The sequence below is a fragment of the Eumetopias jubatus genome, unplaced genomic scaffold (assembly GCF_037043125.1).
Source record: "Eumetopias jubatus isolate StellerSeaLion01/CBP00866 unplaced genomic scaffold, mEumJub1_p1.0 scaffold_1, whole genome shotgun sequence".
NCBI lineage: Eukaryota > Metazoa > Chordata > Mammalia > Carnivora > Otariidae > Eumetopias > Eumetopias jubatus.
The window spans coordinates 6,470,188-6,490,093 of record NW_028274807.1 but is presented as its reverse complement, the minus strand read 5'-3'; the positions used below and the strand labels follow the sequence as shown (position 1 = coordinate 6,490,093).

Below are 19,906 nucleotides of genomic sequence, written 5' to 3'. Positions count from 1 at the left end.
CCTACAAATTATTATTATTACTATTATTTTAATTTTATTTTTTTATTTTAGAGAGAGAGAGAGTGTGTGTGTGTGCCAGCAAGAGGAGAGGTAGAGGGAGAGGGAGAGAGAGAATCTCAAGCTGACTCCCTGCTGAGCTCAGAACCTGATACAGGGCTCCATCAGAGGACCCTGAGATCACGACCTGAGCCAAAATCAAAAGTTGGACGCTTAAATGACTGAGCTGAGCCACCCAGGTGCCCTGAGCCTATAAGTTATTTTATCTTTAACTGTTAATGTTAATTCTTTTCATTTCTGCCTTCAGAGAGGTATTAGTGTAGTTTATCTTATGAGCAAATTGCTAAATTTGCCTTTCTGCAGTCTGTGGACGCTCTTAACAAAAGTGCATTAATGAGGCAGAGGGCTTTGTTTCCAGAAAGTAGCTAAAAATGATTATTTGTATTGTAGGTTCAGATTTTAAAAGGAGACTCAAAGGTTCCCAAGACTATGTCACGTTTAAAAATGGCATGAATCTGGATGGCCAGTCAGTGTGTCTTTCCACGAGATTGAAATGCCTACTGTAAGAATAATTATTATTTATATTGAATCATTGGCCTCGTCTGGAATGGTCACCCATATGCCATGCCTGATGATGGTGCCAGGTAGCGGGAACCTCACGGACGAGCAATGGATTTCTCGCATCACGGCAGTAAGGAGACTGGATGTTCACGGTAGTTCTGAGCACCATCCTGTCCCTGCCAGTGCAATCTCCTGCTGTTCTATCTATGCAGAACGGATGAAGATGTTATCCCCAGGACATGGCAGGAAACTGTTAGCTAGAGAAAGGAGACACCCAATGGAAAGCCAGGCACAGTGGAGGCCAGGTTACCCGCCTGGCAGAGGAATACTAACTGAAAGTACAGACATGTCTGTCAATGCCAAGTTGGAGTCTGTGCGTCTTAGCCCAGGTAAGGGCTGGGTGCCTGCCTGGGCCTAAACACAACCAAAGGGGACCTTGGCCATTCAGCAAGGCAAGCATCCTCAGGGCCGCAAGGGAGGCAGGATCGAAGCCCAGTTAGGACGGGGGCAGGGCACTCTCGGTGCATAGGTGTTGCTGGACAAGCTATTTCACGTCATTAAAAACTTATTATGAAATATGTGATAAAAATACGGAGCTTAAAGAGGAATAACAAACTGTACAAGTGTGTATGCGCCAAACATTAAAAGAGCCTTAACACCTTAATCACTGTTTCCCTATTTACATGTGTTTTGTTTTTTTTAGTACTTTAGATGGTTGGCCTTCATTCCACCCCACAAATTAGATGTTTCTAATTGTTTTTGTAGTCAGTACTTGTTGAGGTTTAGATTTATGCACATATTTATTAATATCTTTGCTCATGATTTCTTCTTGCATCATAGATAATACATCTGGAATCACTTTCCTTTGGTCTAATATAGCCTATAAAAGTTTCTTTGAGTGTCTATTGGTGGTAAATTCTCCAAATTTTTGTTTAAAAATGTCTATTTTACTCTTATGCCTAAAAATAGTTTCACCGAAAAAAATAGTTTTGCTGGGTCTAAAATTCTGTTGTTTTTTTTTTTCTAAAGACATTGAAATTATGATTTCACTTTCTTCTGACTTCTGTGTTGCTGTTAAGAAGCCAGTTGTCAGTCTAATTGTCATTCTTTCGTGGGGAAACTGTCTTTTTCCTTGCCCCCTCTCTCTGCTTCTTTCACTCCCTCCCTTGCTGCCCTCCTTTTATAAAACTCCCCACCATGAGTAGGCTCTAGGCTTTACCCACTCCTGCCTTTACTCTCTGTGGCATCAAAGTGGGCATAAAGATCTACTCGTTTTGTCAGAAACTCTGCCTTGGTGTGTACTTATTCTTAGAATCCCTGGTCTCACCTGGCAATGATATTTCCTTTTGTATCAGCTTAACAATGGATCTGTACTTCTTTTCTTAAATTTTAATTTAAAATTTTTTAATTTCTTAAAAAAATTGCTTTTTTGAGATATTGTTTCAGGGCCTCTAATCTACTATACTACCTTAATTGGAAGTTGAAAAACCATTTCATACTCATTATTTTCTGTGTCTATTTGTTAGCATCAAGTCAAAAATAATGACAAATTTTTGTTCAGTCCTCAGAAGTTAGAAAAGCTATTTGGACCTAAAAAAAAAAAAAAAAGAACAAAAAAAGCTATTTGGACCTAAGTTGAAGCAACAGACAGTTCACTCAATGATAAGAAAACCTTTCTTGGGGCACCTGAGTGGCTCAGTCTGTTGGGCGTCTGCCTTTGGCTCAAGTCATGATCCTAGGGACCTGGGGTTGAGCCCCACGTCAGACTCCCTGAGGAAGTCTGCTTCTCCCTCTGCCTCTGCCCCTCACACCCACTCATGCTGTCTCTCTCTGAAATAAATAAATAAAATCTTAAAAAAAAAAAAAAAAGAAAACCATTCTTGATTTGAAAGCTTCTAGAGTTGGCCAACTAGAGAAGTTACAGATCTTTATGGAATTTTTGAAAAATAGAATAAATTTATTATATTTCACCTACTCTCTACTACTACTAATGCATTCTATCATATAATCTTTTTTAAAAGATTATTTATTTATTTTAGAGAGAGAGTACATGGGTGGGGGAGCAGCAGAGAGAGAAGGAGAGAATCTCAAGCAGACTCCCCACTGAGTGCGGAGCCTAATGGGCTCAATCCCATGACCTGAGCTGAGATCAAGAATCTGATGCTCAACTGACTGAGCCACCCAGGCACCCCTCTATCACGTAATCTTTAACATCTTGCGAGTGCACGCTCCAGGAATTGATACCAAAGGATCACTTACTCTTGATGCTCTATTCCTTCAACTAAGATTTGAGTCAACTTACAAAAATGCATGCAGAGTAAAAGAATACAATTAACCGCTGAGTGAGTCTAGGCAACAGATAGGAAAGTAATAAAGCTTTGGGTAAGAATGACACAAAGAACACATAACATTTTCTTCCCAGTGTCAGTGGCCTGTATTTGTTTTTAAGCTTCTTAACACATACAAGTAGGGTGGGTGGTAACATGACTAAGCTGGTTTGAGTGCTGTCTCTTCAAGCCGGCCAGCCAGACATACCACCCTCAGTGTGTCAAGAAATTGATCGCTGCCCGGATGACAGAGTTTGGCAGTCATGAAGTAGTCTGGAGAATATCTCCTAGATTTTAATTATGTGAAATTAAACTCTTCTGAGCTATTGACAACCACGCTACTGAAGACTGGGTTTAGGGCTGGACCCCTGGGTGGGCCTGGGGGAGCGAGTGAGGGGGGGCTTCACTGAGCTCCAGATTTCAATCAGCTACTAGGTTTCACCTCATTCAGTAGTTTTTCCCACTTTACCGAAACAGGTGCCACTGTAAGCCCTGCATAATCCTGTGGCTGCCTGTATCAGAAGGTCTGAGATGGGTCTTGTCCCATAGAAGCTATTAGAGAAATCCTGTGTTGTCTTAGTCTCAGCTGCTCAGGGTCCAAATCCATAGGGCCAAATGATAAGGAAGCCAGCTAAAGATATGACACTTCTGGAGAATCCTTTCACTCTGTATATCTGAGTCTTGTCAGCAATTCCTGATCATGAACAGGTGTGTGTGTGTGTGTGTGTGTGTGTGTGTGTAAGTTCTCACTGTTCTGTATTATGCCCAGTGAAATGATAAAAACAAATGTAAAGTTCATGGTTAGAGATTTCTTAACTTTTGGGGTTAGTCATCTTTGACAAAACAAACTGGGATAACCTTTTGTGTTAGCCTCTAACTTAATGACTAATAAAAAAGATCAACTTGGGTAAATATTCTGGCTCACAAGTGCGCAGTGGGGTTTAAACATTCTTTTTCTTTGCTTCAGGATTTTGACTCTTTCTTCTCTGCAAAAGAAGAGAATATTATTTATTCATTTCTGGGTTTAGCTCCCCCTCCAGGCTCCAAGGTAAGCTTGAACACCCCATTGGGACTCCATACAAGTCATAATAAATGAAGCTAGAACTCAGCATCCAAGACTGTTTAATAAATGATGATCTTAACAGAGTTTAAATATATTCCTTATTCTGATGAAGTCTTACACATAGAGATAATGCAAAGCTTTTACTAGAGCATGTTGTAAAACTATGCTTTTCATTTTTTTGCTATGTTTACACCTTTTTGTAGTAAGTCTTACAATACTGAAATTAAGAAACATTGCCTTCAATAATCTCAAATACACTAAATAAATATATAAAAATTTGAGTTCTCAGGTTGTGTTTATGAAATTATTTTGTAATGAATTGACTTCTCATGTAGCTTATTTTAGTTAATTTTATAATACTCTATCACAGATATTAATTCTTTCTATTTAAAATGAGTTGACTTTGCTTTTTTAGAGAGGGGGAGGGTAAGATCCAGACACAGGAACAAGATAAATCTCAACAGCGGTTTTTCTTCTGTGTTGTTCCATCTTTGATTACATATAATTATGTCAATTAAATACAGAATTAGGCCAATATCCTGAATTTGTCTAATGGAGATCACCAGGCTCAGTCCATGCACCAGCCACTGCATCCTTACTTCTCCCAAGAATCTCACCCATGACTCTCCACAGATACGAGTATACATTTGTTTAATTCATTTATTCCTTAATAAATTTGTTTGTTTGTACTCAGCTTCATTTCAAAAGAGATTTGTGATGACTGAGTCCAAATTAATTCTCATTGTAGGAGAAATAACTCAAAATCCTGCCCTGTAGAGGTGGGTTTGTCTCAGCGGTATGTGGCTGTGCTGTCTTTCATAAGTCAGCTTCTCCAGGTAACGCCATTAGGTTAACACGCGAAGGTCTAGCGCCAATTCCTTCTCCAAAAGTAACACGCAGATTTCACAACTGGCTAATGAGGTTTTATATGAGGAAGAAAATCTTCCCTTTTAGTGAAACACCTTTCTGGCTTTGGTCAACTTAAATGCAATGCATTTCATACATCCTTTTAACAGTTTAAAACAGGCTATTACGTGCAGTTCATTCTTTTTTTATTTGATATAGGAGTTTGGTATGAGAGTTTTATTTGGTATAGGTGTTTGTTAACTGGGTCATGTTAGTATACGTATTACATTTAAGACATGGTGCCTTGGTGTTAAGGTACATTTCTTGGTAGGGACACTCAGGTCACTTGTGTCTTGAAGATAGGAGGGAAAGGTGGAGGGAAGACTGTTTCAGGCAAAGGGAATAGCAAGTGCAAAGTCCCTGAGGCAGGAAAGAGCATGGAAAGTTCTAAGAACTGTCATGAGGCCCACATTGCTGGAATGAGGGGTGGGGGTGCCACAGGAGGTGGGAGCTGCAGGTGGGCATCCCATGGGCCGTAGTGATGCTCTGGATTCTGTCTAACGTGCAGTGGAGACATTGTAAGGAGTTTAAGCAGAGAATTAATCTTATTTCCTTCTTGAAAACTCATTTGGTTACATTATGGGATATGAAGGGACTAAAAGGGTGCAAACTATCATAGTAATACAGATGAGATGTCATGGCAGCTTGGACTAAGCTGGTGGGATAGAACTACACAGAAGTGGATGATTTTAGGGCCTATTTTGGAGGAAGAATTGGTAAGACTTGCTGATAGATTGAATGTGGGGTCGGGATGGAATGAATGATTGCTTCTGGTTGTTGGGTGTAGACATTCACTTTGGTGGAGGACGGTATTTACAGGGGGATGTTAAGTTTGAGTGAGACATCCAAGAGAAGAAGTGAGGTGGGCAGTTGCAGATTGATGTGTGTCTCCCTGAGGTCTGGTTGAAGATGCACGTGTGGAATCCGCTAGCATGTGGATGGAGCTAAAGTAGCGAGAGAGGGCTGACAGCAAGGAGACCAGGCTTGAAGGTGCTCCAAGCTTAAAGCTGGGTAGAGGACAAGCAGAGGCCACCTCTTCAGGTGACATCCCCCCGTAATGAGAATCTTTGAGGCAGGAGGAGACCAGGAGTGTCTGGCGTTAAGACCACCAAGGAGGAGCATTTTTCACCGAAGAGGGTCCAATGCTTCTGAGAGATTGAGTCTGGTGAGGACAAAAAAGTGACCATTGGCCTAGACAACACAGAGGTCCTTGGTGGCCATGACAGAAGTAGTTTCTGAGGAGGGGTGAAGACAGAAGCCAGGTGGGGGGGGCGCGGTCAAAGGAGAACTAACTGGTGGTGAGAAGGAGGGATTACACATGGTCAGTTATCTCTGGGGCATTTCCCACGGACAAGAGAGTATGGCAGCATCTGATTTATTTTATTTTATTTTAGAGAGAGAGAGAGAGCGGGAGAGAGCAGGAGCAGGGACAGAGGGAGAGGGAGAGAGAATCTTTAGCAGGTTCCATGCCCAGTGCAGAGCCCAAAGTGGGGCTCGATCTCATGACCCTGAGATCATGATCCAAGATCATGACCTGAGATGGTGACCTGAATTGAAATTGAGTTGGATGCTTAACTGACTGAGCCACCCAGGCGCCCCAACATCAGATCATTTTAAAGAGTGCCTGCTCATTCCTACTGCTGGAACCCTGGGTCGTGGGTCATGGGTCGTGGGTCGTGGGTCATGGGTCACGGGTCGTGGTTGAGGCGCTCCACTCTGCTTGTGCCAGGTGTCCTGCTTTCTCGCTCCCACCACCTGCTGGACAGACTCCTGCTACTTCTTGGTCCCCACTTTCAAGACCCCAGACCAGTGGGTGGTGGAAGGAGAGTCTAGATTTTACAATTGAAGACTCAGTAGGGATTTTGTAAACAGCAAAGATCTTTTCTTTTTTCTTTTCTTTCCTTCCCTTTCCCACTCTCCTCCCCTCCCCTCCCTCCCTCCCTTCCTCCTTTCCTCCTTCCCCCCTCCCTCCCTTTCTCTCTCCCTGTTTCTTCCTTTCCTTTCCTTTCCTCCCTCTCTCTCTCCCTCTCTTCCTTCCTTCCTTCCTTCCTCTCCTCTCCCTCTCCCTCTCCCTCTCCCTCTCCCTCTCCCTCTCCCTCTCCCTCTCCCTCTCCCTCTCCCCCTCCCTCTCCCCCTCCCCCTCCCCCTCCCCCTCCCCCTCTCCCTCTCCCCTCCCCTCCTCTTCTTTTCTTCTTTTCTTTCGACTTTTCTATCCCAGGTCAATAGTAGTCTGGCAAAGCTTAGGAAGGAGAGTTTTCCTTTAATCTTTTATAGGTCAAATTCTTAGACAGCCCCCTTCTGCCCCGGAGTCGCAGTGAACAGAGGGGCAGGGGGTAGGAGAGCAGCTCGCCCTCTCCCTACTCACAGCAGATGCTGGGTATCACATTCTCTTCATTTCTTTGCTTGTAATTTTGTGCTGTTGTTCATAATGATCATTTCAAACTTTGTGTAGTACTCTCTTAAATGGATGTATCACAATTGGCTTACTTTATTCCTTTATTTTTATTTTTTCTTATTCCCTTATTTTAAATCTTTTTTTTTTAAAGATTTTATTCATTTATTTGAGAGAGAGAATGAGAGAGAGAGAGAGCGAGCACATGAGAGGGGCGAGGGTCAGAGGGAGAAGCAGACTCCCTGCCGAGCAAGGAGCCTGATGCGGGACTCGACCCTGGGACTCCAGGATCATGACCTGAGCCGAAGGCAGTCGCTTAACCAACTGAGCCACCCAGGCGCCCTCCCTTATTTTAAATCTTTACTTATTGTACCATGCACTTGTTTCTGCTGTGACAGCCTCATAATGGTCATTTCACTAGTTCATGTAATATTCTATCAAGCTGGTGTGCCATAATTTTCTTTACTGTCCTTATGTTTTTGAACATTTGTTGCTCACAGTTTATTTTTATTTTTATTTATTTGTTTTTAAAGATTGTATTTGTTTATTTGACAGAGACACAGCGAGAGAGGGAACACAGGGGGGTGGGAGAGGGAAAATCAGGCTTCCCGCTGAGCAGGGAGCCCGATGCGGGGCTCGATCCCAGGACCCTGGGATCACGACCTGAGCCGAAGGCAGACGCTTAATGACTGAGCCACCCAGGTGTCCCACAGTTTTTTAAAATCATAAATAACTTCACAGTGGTTCTTGAGATGAAACACGTTGTCTTTCTTTTGGAGTATTTCCTGAGGATACATTCCTGGTAGTGCTTTTAGTGAGACAAAGGTGCATGAGTGTCTTGAAATGTGCTTCCAAACCTCTCTCTGGTGGGCTAGAAACATTTATCCCATGCACCCTGGTGTACCAACTTCATGCAAAGACTGATGAGCGTGTTTAACCTCCTTGCTCTTAGGAGCATCAGATTCTATTTTAAAATTTAGTTTCTGCTTTGATGGTGCTATGAAGAGGAAGTGTGGAGAGGTGAATTTCCATTTGAAGTGTGTTTTTGTGACCCAATGTGTATTTTCATTTCTCTTTGAAAAGACTGTTTCTTGAATATTAAAAAATTAACTTTGATCAGATTACTATGTATGTCATATCATAAAGGTCTGATGGCGCCACAAGGATTATCACAACATGCAGGAGGCCCTGCCTTGAACCTGCATGCTTCACCTGTCCTTTCTGGTCTGCTCCAGCACAGAATTCCCACAAATGGCACGAGTCCATCTGGGGAGTGTGAAGGCGCTGCTCCGTGTTCTGGCTGGATTTGGCGAGTTGCTGTTGGGGAGCCTGATGCCCATCTGTGTCTTGATCATTTATTTGTGGCTGCTTCTGTTTTTCTCATTTCTAGGAGATTTTAGGGTCCCCTTTTCGGTTTTGAAGATGAGGTCTTTTCCTTGTTACTTGTGCTGTGTGCTTGCTGGGCTCTAGGAATCTGCAAAATCATGCCCTTCGGTTCTTTTTTTGCAGTAAACTCTCACCTGTTTTTTTTTTTTTTTTTGTCCTTTTAAGTTTATCCTTTAAAATAGTCTTTACTGTCATGTAGTGGAGTCCTGGGAAGAAGCCAAGGCAAATATCTGCATTCATTTTCCCGTAATAACTAGAAACTACCTGGCATTTTCAATGACCCCAATATTCTCAAAAAGTAAGTATCATGGGCACCTGGGTAGCTCAGTTGGTTAAATGTCTGCCTTGGGCTCAGGTCATGACCCCAGAGTCCCGGTTGAGCCCCGCATCAGGCTCCCTCTGCTCCTCTCTCCACTCATGCTCTCTCTCTCTCAAATAAATAAATAAAAGTTTTTTTTAAAAAAGTATCATTCTGTATTCTATTAAGTCCTTTCCATATGTCAGTTAATTCTATCTAATTTATTTCTCAGTTACATAATGAAATGAAATGTTTAATTTGTGGTTGTCTTCTTAAAAACACAATACTGAGATGTAATTCAGACATCACAAAATTCACCCACCAGAAGTATGCAATTAACGGCTTTTTAGTATAGTCACAGATTTGTGCAACCATCACCATGACCTACTTCCAAAACATTTTCACCAGTCACCCCCCAAAAATCCAGCACCCCTTAGCTATTACACCCCACCCCCCAATCTAACCATTCTCCCAACCCTAAGGAACTACTGATATACTTTCTTTTATATAGACTTTCCTCTTCGCGGCATTTTCTATAAATGGAATCACGCGACATTTTGTTCTTTCTGCCTGGCTTCTTTAACTTAGCATAATGTTGTCAAGGTTGTTCATTTTCTAGTATGATCAGGACTTCTTTCCTTTTTATGCAGAATAATATTCTATTGTATGGATAGACCACATTTTATTTATCCACCTACCAGTCGATGAATACTTGAGGTGTTTTCATTTTTGGGCTATTATGAGTAATGCTGTTATGACCATTTGTGTATCTTTTGCTTAATTTTATTTTAAATGGTACTATTTTGTATTATGGGGCTGCTGTGCAGTAGAATCATTTGTATAGTTTTAAAAATTCAGATGTCTGAGTTCTACTTCAGACCTGAATTACTGGGGAGAGGCCCGAGGATCTTCATTTTTAAAAGTTCTTTGGTTGATTCTGATGCACACTTCTGTTTAGCAACCACTAAACTAGGGACTCATTTAAATATTCATGTATGTGCCTTTCTAAAATGAATGTGATGCCGTGTTTGCTTTAGTTAAAAAATTCAAACATTACAGAGCAACTGTAAGGTCACTTTGCTTTCTTCCCTCCCTGAGGACCATCAACATTGTTGCAGGATTGCGAGGTTCTTGTCTCACCTTTAGAGAAAGAAAAAGCTCTTTAAAGTGAGAGGGGTCCCAAATGGGTTTCCACTGAGGGCTTTTAGTGGCAGTTTTTCATTGAAAACTTGACCAGGCAGCTTGTGGCCTTGAGATTCTCATGCCGTCTTGGTTTTAACAAGGACTTTTGATAACATCCTTAATGACTTACTTCTTTGAGGTCTGGTCATTTTCTATGATTACAGTGTAGCCGCCAAAGAAAAATATTCCCTCACTTCTGGGACCAAGCGTTCCGTCTCTTCCCTTATCTCTTGTTCACTCTGGTTTAGCTTCTGCCTGCCAGGAATAGTCTCAGAGCCCAGCCAGGGGCCCTCCACTTCTCCCTGCCTAGACCTTAACCCTTTCCTTACTCAACATCATGAATTAAAAAAAACTCGGTATAAAACTATATATATAAACTGTATATTTATCTCCACAAGCAATATGTATGTTGTTTTGTACTTTTAATGCCTGATTGGTATCACATTTTTAAGAATGTTCTATAGCTGGCTCTTCAAAAAACAACACTATGCTTTGAGACATATCCATACTAATATATATAAATTTGTTTCAGCCTCTGCTACGTTTTATCTTGTCCCATTTAAAAAATATCTAATTTCAGTTTTTATATTCTGTCCTGATCTGTGCCTAAGTCCTGTCATATTGCATGAAATTCTCTTTAACTAGTGGAAGAAAACGCTGGCCATGGAATTATAAGATCCAGCCTAGAGAGAGCTAAGAGACTGTCCAGTCCAGATTCTTCTCTTCCCAGAGGAGGGGCTTGAAGTCACAGGATTTACATGATTTCTGCAGATACTCTGCTAATTAGCAGCACAGACTGTTCTAGAACCTCTGGTATTGTCAGCATTGCTTGGATTTATAGGTGTTTATGCATGCACATGTGGGGAAAGTTCCTTCAAGTGTCCTTTGGGAAGACAGACACTTGATGATTTATGGAAATGATATTATTTGTCACAGTGTCATTTTGTAGTAAACAACATTGTGGATAAGTATCAGCAAAGAAATTAATCTCACCCTAAAAATAGACAGTCTTGACAATTACATAGAAAATGTATGCTTATCAAATGATATTAAGTATCATACACAGCATTTTTGCTTTTGGAATATTGTTCTTGTCTAAGGCAGGCTGTAGGGGGCCAAGTATGAGGCCAGTTTTCCCCAAAGGGCTTTGCTAGTAAGCACTGGCTCCGTAAAAGCAACTTTAGTTCTTTAAAACCATCTGGTCATATCTGATTAAATGAGCATCCTTGTTAATAGCACATTCCAGGCAAGGCTTTGGTTGCATACCCAGTTTCCACTTACATCCTGGCAACAAGGAATACCTATTCTTATGGAACCTAGACAAATAACTATATTGCCTTGAAACAGAGAAAGACTTAAGAATTTTCCAGTTCTGAAGGGGTCAGGCAGAGAGAATATCACTTACAAATGTGTCATTTCAATGTACAAAAATAGTGTCTGCTACATTGTTGTGATTTATAAAAAGCTTAAGAGGAAAGACAGAGGGCTTCCTTGTATATCCAGAAAGTAGGACATTAAAATAATATCAACAGTATTCGAAACAAAAACTATACTCATCCTTCCCCGATTCATTGAGTTCTATGTAATTAATTCTCATTCTGCTGGATCTGGGGTTGGTAGTCTCATGAACCCATCTGCTTCCCAGCTAGAGTTCTGGAAATCCTGACTCAGTCCACTGGTATGGTCTCAATGATCTTTAAGTGTTGCCATCAGAGGCCTATCCTCCAAAGTACCTGGCATATAATCCTTTTCTCAGGGGCTCTGGGTCATCCTATGTGGAAGGTGAAGCAGTCCGGCTTGTAGTGGACTGCGAAAGCTTTCAGGGAGCAGCAGAATAAAACAAGCTGAGAAAAATACCTGTCAATGACAAAAGACTTAAAATAACTGTGGCTAATTTTTTAACTGATAATTTTCAAAGGTGAAAGACTTTATGTGGATTATAACAAGAATAATGCACCTGATATGAAAATGTGGTTGTTTCTGTGGCATGTGAAACAAAATAAAAAAGTCAGTCCAAAAAGTTTTAGACAAAATATCTATAATCACTAAGCCTGTTTTCAAAGATAGCAAACATTATATCTTATTTGTAAAAAAATGGATGAATAGAGGAAAACTCTTGATATAACATAATTATCCAGAAACATACTATACCATGAATACACCAAGCATATGTCCCATGAAAGATACCATGAATGCCGAGCACATTCTCACCATATATGGTAGGAATATATCAAGAATGGCAAGTAAGGAGAGTCAGTAGGTCTGGACTAGGTCCTAAACACCTATATATTAATACAGCTATATGAGTAGGTGATGGGAATCCCTAGGTGAAAACTACCATTCTAGAACATGCTAGATTGAGATGAAAAAAGTAAAGATATGATCAAGTTAACATTTAAAGCAAATTACTGAAGTTATGATTGATAACCTATACTGTGGTTGTCAAATGTGAGGCGAGGAAGCACGAGGATCAATGTCTTTTTTAAGATTTTATTTATTCATTTGAAAGAGAGAGAGGCAGGAGAAGGAGAGAGAGAAAGAGAGAAAATCTCCCGTAGACTCCCTGCTGATGCACGGAGCCCAAGGAGCCCTTCTTGGGGCTGGATCCCATGACCCATGAGATCATGACCTGAGCCAAACCGAGAGTCAGAGACTTAACCGACTGAGCCACCTAAGTGCTCAGGATCAATATCTTTTATACATTATTTTGGTCATGGGAATATTATTAAGATATCAATGGCAAACATCTACTCATATATGTAATTAGATTTCCTCTGACTGATAGAGTTGAGGACAGTCATGCCCACGTTAGAGCATTACGTTCGCAGAACGCTGTGGGGGTGACTACTGGGTGTCAGAATCTCTACATCCCAGGGAGCACTGTCCTTCTCACCGAAGCCATCCCGGGAAGTTCTAACGTTCCCAGACCCCTGGGGGAGTCGTGCTTCATCCTCTGTTGGAAGGTGGATTTGCTCTTTGGACACATCCAAGTCTGATGACGGGCGCATAGATGATCTAACTGCATCATGGAATTTTGGGCCCCAATTAATGCATGGTGAAAAGTTTTGATACTCATTTCCTGGTGTGATTAGTGAGCGCCTGTTGAAAGCAATTTTGAGTAATGGCAAAAATATCTAGTAAGTGCAGCATTTCCCAGTAACCTGTGGGAGGAAGACCAACCGAGCAGTTGACCCCAGCGCCTTCCACGGAAGGGGCGTGAATGAGGAAGCCGGAGGAGACCTGGAGAAACATTCTAGGGGCGCCGTAAGAGGGCTGAGTCTGGAGCACGAGCACCTATTCTGGGATCTGCTCATTTGAAACTGCAAGATGAACAACAGACAGGGGACACGGGTGAGGCCCGATCATGGTTCCAGAAGCTCAACAGGAGCAAACACATCAAACGTGAACTCAAACACAGCGAAGTAGAAACCCTGCGTGAAAGCCAGAAGTCTGGAGTTTGGACACAGGAGACCTGACATGTGAATAACAGGAGTTCCAGAAAGAACAGAAGGCCTGAAGGACGAGAAGGAATAAGTACAGAGATAGGGGAGGGCCTTCCGCTTGAAGATGCTGCGGCCTCTTGTCTCACGACCGTGCAGGAGAACCCGGCGGAGCTGTCTGAGGGCCAGAAACTGGGGAAGAACGCTCGGAAGATGGGAGGCAAAAGGGCTGAATTGAAGGGCGAAACTAAGGCCCAGGCCCTGCCCAGGTGGGAGTGGCTCCCAGCATTCTCCCCGCCCCCAGGAGGTGTGTTCCAGCCACAGGAGGGCCCGGGGTGGGGGCTGGGATGCTGTGGAGCAGCCTGGAGGGTGGAGCGCTCTCCCCCAGCTGCATCCTGCCCTCAGCCCCGCAGCGGGCAGTGGTCATCGGTCAGCAGAGCTGCCTGTCCCTGGGCGGGGCGGGGTGTGAGCTGGGGGGCGGGGGGGGGAGGGAGGCAGGTGGGCCCCGAGCGGCTCCTCCTCAGAGGGTCGGGGAGAAGGGTGGACACTGGCGGTCAGCCCCAACCCGGGCTGCAGGTCAGGAGCCCCCGGGGAGCTGTTAATGCTGTAGGATGCCAGGGCTGCCTCCAAGATGAGTTAAGCCAAAATCTGTGGGAGGGGAGCTTCCAGATGAATTTAATGTGCCGCTAGGGTTGACAGCCACTTCTGTAAAGGAAAAGACTGTAATAATAGTGACATCAAGAATTTTAAACTATATTGGAAAAATCCAGGAGTTGTGGAAAGGCATATGTGAAAAAGGACTTAGGTGAAACTATCCATATGGATGGGGAATATGGAGAAAAGGAAATTCAGGTGTTCTGAAGGTCTCATTTTAATTGGAGGAAGGCAGGTAAGCCATTTTGATGGGGCTCTTACGTATTATATAATTGTGATATATTAATAGAGAACTGTACATTTTATGAGTAGGAAACTAAGCAGCAGTGAAATAAACCATTTCAGAACATTTAGATGAACAAGGTAGAGAGCAGAGCTGAAGAAGACAGAGTGGAGAGACGTGAGCCCGCAAAATAAGGAAAGGAATAGCGTGGGAGAAGACAGATGAATAATGAATAATGAATTAATATGGCAGAAGGAATTGAACTAACTACATCAGTTGTTCTAATAAATTTGAAAAGGCTGAAAGTTCCTGGCCACCCACCCAGCCCCGCAAAAAGAAGGAAAACAGAAGACAAAGGACAGTTTGGATTCTGGCATAGCTGTTCCTCAGCTGATGAGAGAGGGGTGTTCAGATCTCCAACTAGGATTGTGAGTTGTCTCTTCCTCCCTCTAATCCTGCCAGTTTATGCTTTGTATAGTTTAAAACTCTATGGTTGGACACATTCGTACTGATGAGTTTTAGGACTTGCTAATGGATTGACATTTTTATCATTACCAGATGTCTCTCTCTCTCTCTCTCTTTTTTTTTTTTTTAGAGAGAGAGAGAGGGTGAGCATGAGTGGAGGTGGGGGAAGGGCAGAGGGAGAGGAAGAGAGAGAATCTGAAGCAGGCTCCATACCCAGCACAGAGCCTGATGCAGGGCTCAATCTCACCACCCTGAGATCATGACCTGGGCTGAAATCAGGAGTCTGACACTTAACCAACTAATCCACCCAGGCGTCCCCTGGTGTCACCTTTTTAGTCTCTGGTAATACTCTGTCTTTCTCTCTTTCCATCATGATGTTAACAAACCTACTCCAGACTTCCACTTACCATTTGCGTGGTATATCTTTTACTGTCTGTTCACTTTCAACCTACCTGTGCTTTTATTTTTATGCTGTGTCTTTGCAGACAACGTAGAATTGGCTCCTGTGCATTTTCCTTCAGTCTGACAATTTCTGTGGTCAGTTGTACCATTTAGTACATTAACTTTTAAGTAATCATTGAATTGATTTTGTTTAGATTTATTATTATTATTATTTTATTATTTTTCTCTTTATACCCTTTTATTCCTTTGTTCGATGCTATGTTGTTTTCGTTTAGGTTGAGTGTATTTTAGGATTCCCTCTCAATTTATCTATTGGATTTTTAGCCTCACCTCTTTGAACTATTTTATAGTGGGTTGCTCTAGTGATTGTAGTGTATGGTCTTAGTGTTTCACAGTTTAGAGTTAGGATTGCACTGAATATTTTTTTTAAAGATTTTATTTGAGAGAGAGAGAGCAAGAGAGATAATGAGTGGGGGGAGGGGCAGAGGGAGAAGCAGACTCCCAGCCGAGCAGGGAGCCTGACATGGGCCTCCAGCCCAGGCCCCTGGGATCATGACCTGAACTAAAGGCAGACGCTTAACCGACTGAGCCCCCCAGGTGTTCCAGTCTTATGTATTTTAAAGAAAGAAAGAGGAAAAAGAATCTTTTCTGTTTACCCAGATATTTAAAAAAAATTCTGATGCTTTTTAGTCTTTCTGAAGAATCAAGTTTCCATCTAGTGCCATTTCTCTTTGGCCCAGAACTTACTTTAGCTTTGCACGTTGTTCTGTACTGCATGTTTGCTGGCAGCAAGTTCTCTTAGTGTTTGTTTATCTGAAGCTGTCTTGGCTTTCATTCAGGAATGTTTTTGTTGAGCATAGAATTCTTAGTTGATGGTTATTCTTTCAGCACTTTAAATGTGTTTTTTGATTCTGTCTTGTGGTCTCTATACTTCTGATGAGATATGAGGATTCTTTGAATCCTTGTTCCCTGTATGCAATATGTAATTTTTCTCTGGCCACTTTGAAGACGTTCTCTTTGGCTTTGGTGTTCAGCCATTTGATTGTGTTGTGCCTAAGCATGGTTTTCTTTGTATTTATCTTTATTGGGGTTTGCTGAGATTCTAGAATCTGTAAAAATATGTCTTTCACCAAATTTAGGAAAATTTCAGCCATTATATTTTCACATGTAATTTCTGCTCCATTTACTCTCATTTCTCCTTCTGGAATTCCAATTACATATCTGTCAAACCTTTTGTTATTATTTCATACTTCCCTGAGGCTTTTTTCACTTAAGAAAAAATCTTGTTTCTGTCTGATCTTCAAATTAGATGATTTCTATTATGAATTATTTCTTTATTTATTAGAGAGAGAGTGCAAGCAGGGAGGGGCAAAGGGAGGAGAGAGAGAGAATCTTAAGCAGGCTCCACACTCAGCATGGAGCCCAACGCAGGGCTTGATCTCATGACCCTGAGATCATGAGCTAAGCTAAAACCAAGAGTCACACTCAGCCAACTCAGTGGCTCAACTGACTCATCACCCAGGTGCCCCGAGATGATTTCTATTGAGCTATCTTTATGTTCATGTATTTTTTCCTCTGTCATCTTCATTCTGCATTCTGCATCCTGTCTAGTGAGTTTTTTACTTCAGATAATTTTTTCAGTTCTAGAATGTTCTACGTGTTCAATTTTTATAGTTTTTATTTCTCTACTGATGAACAATTTCCAATTGTTTCATCATTGCAAGCATATTTTCCTTTACTTCTTTGAGCATGAGTATAATGATTGCCTTGAAATCCTTGTCTGCTAATTCCAACATCTGGGTCCTTTCAGAGATTGTTTCCATTTATTGTTTTTTCTCTTGAGGATGGGTCATATTTTCCTTGTTCTTTATATGTCAAGTATTTTGGGCTGTGTCTTAGATGTAGTGAATGTTGGGTTGTGCAGACTATATTTTGTTACATTCCTCTGAAAAATATTGACTATTTTTTGATTCATAGACATTTACTTTGTGGGACTCAAACTGTAAACTCTATGTAGCAGCTAGTGAGCAGCTCAAATCTCAGCTGAGTTAATTGTTCTTTAGCTGAACCAGTCCCATGCATGGGTGGTTGGGGGCTTAGCTGGAGATTTTGGCAGAATTCATAAGCAGAATTTGGGGCTCCCTCTCTCCTGTCCAGGATTGTGTCCCCATTTCCTGGTAGCTATGGTTGCCCCAAGTTCTGTTTCCTGATTCTTCAGGCAAAAACGCCTGAGTTTTCTGTTGTGGTTTTTTTCTCCCCCCATAAGATTTGCTTATTCTCAGACTTAAGCCCCCAAAACGGTAACTCACTCAGTGCCATTGTCATCTTTCTTTTTTTAAAACCATCTTAGCCATTTCTAAGTGTATAGTTCAGTAATGTTAAGTATATTGATATTGTTGTGCAAAAGATCTCTAGAACTTTTTCACTTTGCAAAACTAAAACTCTGTACTCACCCAACTCCCAATTTCTTCCTTTCCCCAGTCCCTGGTAACCAACATTTTACTTTCTGTTTCTATAAATTTGATTATTTTAGATATCTCATATAAGTAGAATCAAACAACATTTGTCTTTTTGTGAGTGGCTTATTTCATTTAGTTAGCATAATGCAATCAAGGTTCATCTGTGTTGTGGTATGAGACAGGATAATTTTTCTTTTTAAGGCTGAATAATATTCCATTGTATGTATATACAGCATTTTGTTCATTCATTCATTCATGGACATTTGGATTGTTTCTGCTTCTTGGCTATTGTGAATAATGCTGCAATGAACATGGATGTGCAAATAACTTATCGTCTGTCAAATGTCAAGTCCCTCTTGAATCTTTTTGCTTTGGCTCATTTTCCTTGTAGTTTTTCTTTTCTTTGGCTTTCTTAATTGTTTGTTTGTTTTTCAAAGTATGTTCCACATCCAACATGGGGCTTAAACTCACAACCCTAGATCAAGAGTTGCATGCTGTACTGACTGAGCCAGTCAGGTGCCCCTGTTTGTTTCCTTTTTTAAATTCAGAATTTGTAGTCATTATGTGTTGGAAGGTTGGGTTCAAAAGGAGATTCCTTGGCTATAATGGAATTGGAGTTGACAGTAAAATTGGATTTTAACAAAGATGAGCCATATGTTATTTATGAGAGCATAATAACACAATCATTTAAAGAAAAAGTGAAATAAAGGGATGAGTATACAGCAGGCATATACAAACAACAAAAAAGCTGGAGTGGCATTAATGATATCAGATAGAGAGGAATTCAAGACCAAAAGCGTTAACTAAGTGAAAAGGTATAATGAAAAATGATAAAAATCTATGAAGAAAATACAGTAGTCATGAATCTTTATGGATCATGCTACATAGCAAGCAAATATATAAATCAAAAACTCCTAGAAATACAATGAAAACTTGTGAAAAACCTATCTTTTAATAGGTACATTGTACTTACTACTTACCAGGTACTATTTTAAGCACACACAAATATAATTAGAAACTTAATAGATGTGTGTAGGATATACATATGCATACACACAAGACTGACGATGTATTAGATAGGTACTGATAAAATATATTCTTCCCTTGAACTTATTAAAACAATTTCCACAGCTGTCATATACTTGGTCACAAAGAAAACCTTCATAAATTTCAAAAGGGGATGATTTTACAGACTCTATTCTTATCCCAAATACAGAATTACAATCTGAAAGAAAAATATCATAGAAACTTGAGAAATAAATATATACCATTTCAAATAACCTCATATCCAGAAGAAAATAAAACTGATATTATAGGGGCACCTGGATGGCTCAGTCGGTTAAATGTCTGGGATTCTTGGTTTCAGCTCAGGTTATGATCTCAGGGTCATGAGTTCTAGTCCTGTAATGGGCTCCATGCTGGGCATGGAACCTGTTTTTAAAAAAACGGGGGGGTATTGTGCAGAGCATTTGGTTTCCTGGTGCCCCTAAAATAAATATTCAGTTTAAAAAATTAACAACAGGAAAACAAAATAAAAATGTAGGCAGTGTGAACCAATTAAAAAAAAGCCAAAATCAATTAAACACAAATGAGGGAGAAAGTATGTGTCTTTGTGCATATGGACATGCATATGTACATATATGTATGATTTGAATAAATGTAATTTGAATACATATATATGTAATTTGATTATATATAATTTTAACAGAGAAATGAAATAGATGAAACCCCTGACCAGTTGATATATTACTTAGAATACTTTCAGTTTTACTTAGATCAATTCCTATTATAAGTACAGAGGGGAAAAGTCTAAATAAAATGTTAGCAAACTGTATAATACAAAGCAGAGTTTATTCTATTAACATAATTAGTTACATGAACTGATTAATGGAGTAAACCCATATGATTGCTTCCATAAATACCAAGGCGATATTTGGTACAGTTCTTCAGACATTCCTAGTTAAATTTAAAATGGATTAAAATATAAATAGGAAACTAATTACATATGATAAAAACCAATTATCAAAAGGCAGCTGTGTCGCAATGAATCATGACATGTTGAATCATTTCTATTACAATTAGAGGCAAGATAGGCAAGCCTGTAATCACGATATTATTAAACTTTGTTTTAGAAGCTGTAGTTGTTATAGT

General features: G+C 40.7%; 1 protein-coding gene across 1 annotated transcript in view; it reads left to right on the top strand.

The window, feature by feature from the left end:
• The window catches only part of SH3BGR (SH3 domain binding glutamate rich protein), a 56,760-nt gene that overhangs the window by 15,234 nt on the left and 21,620 nt on the right, over positions 1–19,906 (top strand). The window contains exon 3 of the mRNA XM_088023859.1: positions 3,853–3,933. Within this exon, the coding sequence (XP_087879985.1) occupies positions 3,853–3,933 (81 nt within the window). The remainder of the gene's footprint in view (positions 1–3,852; positions 3,934–19,906) is intronic.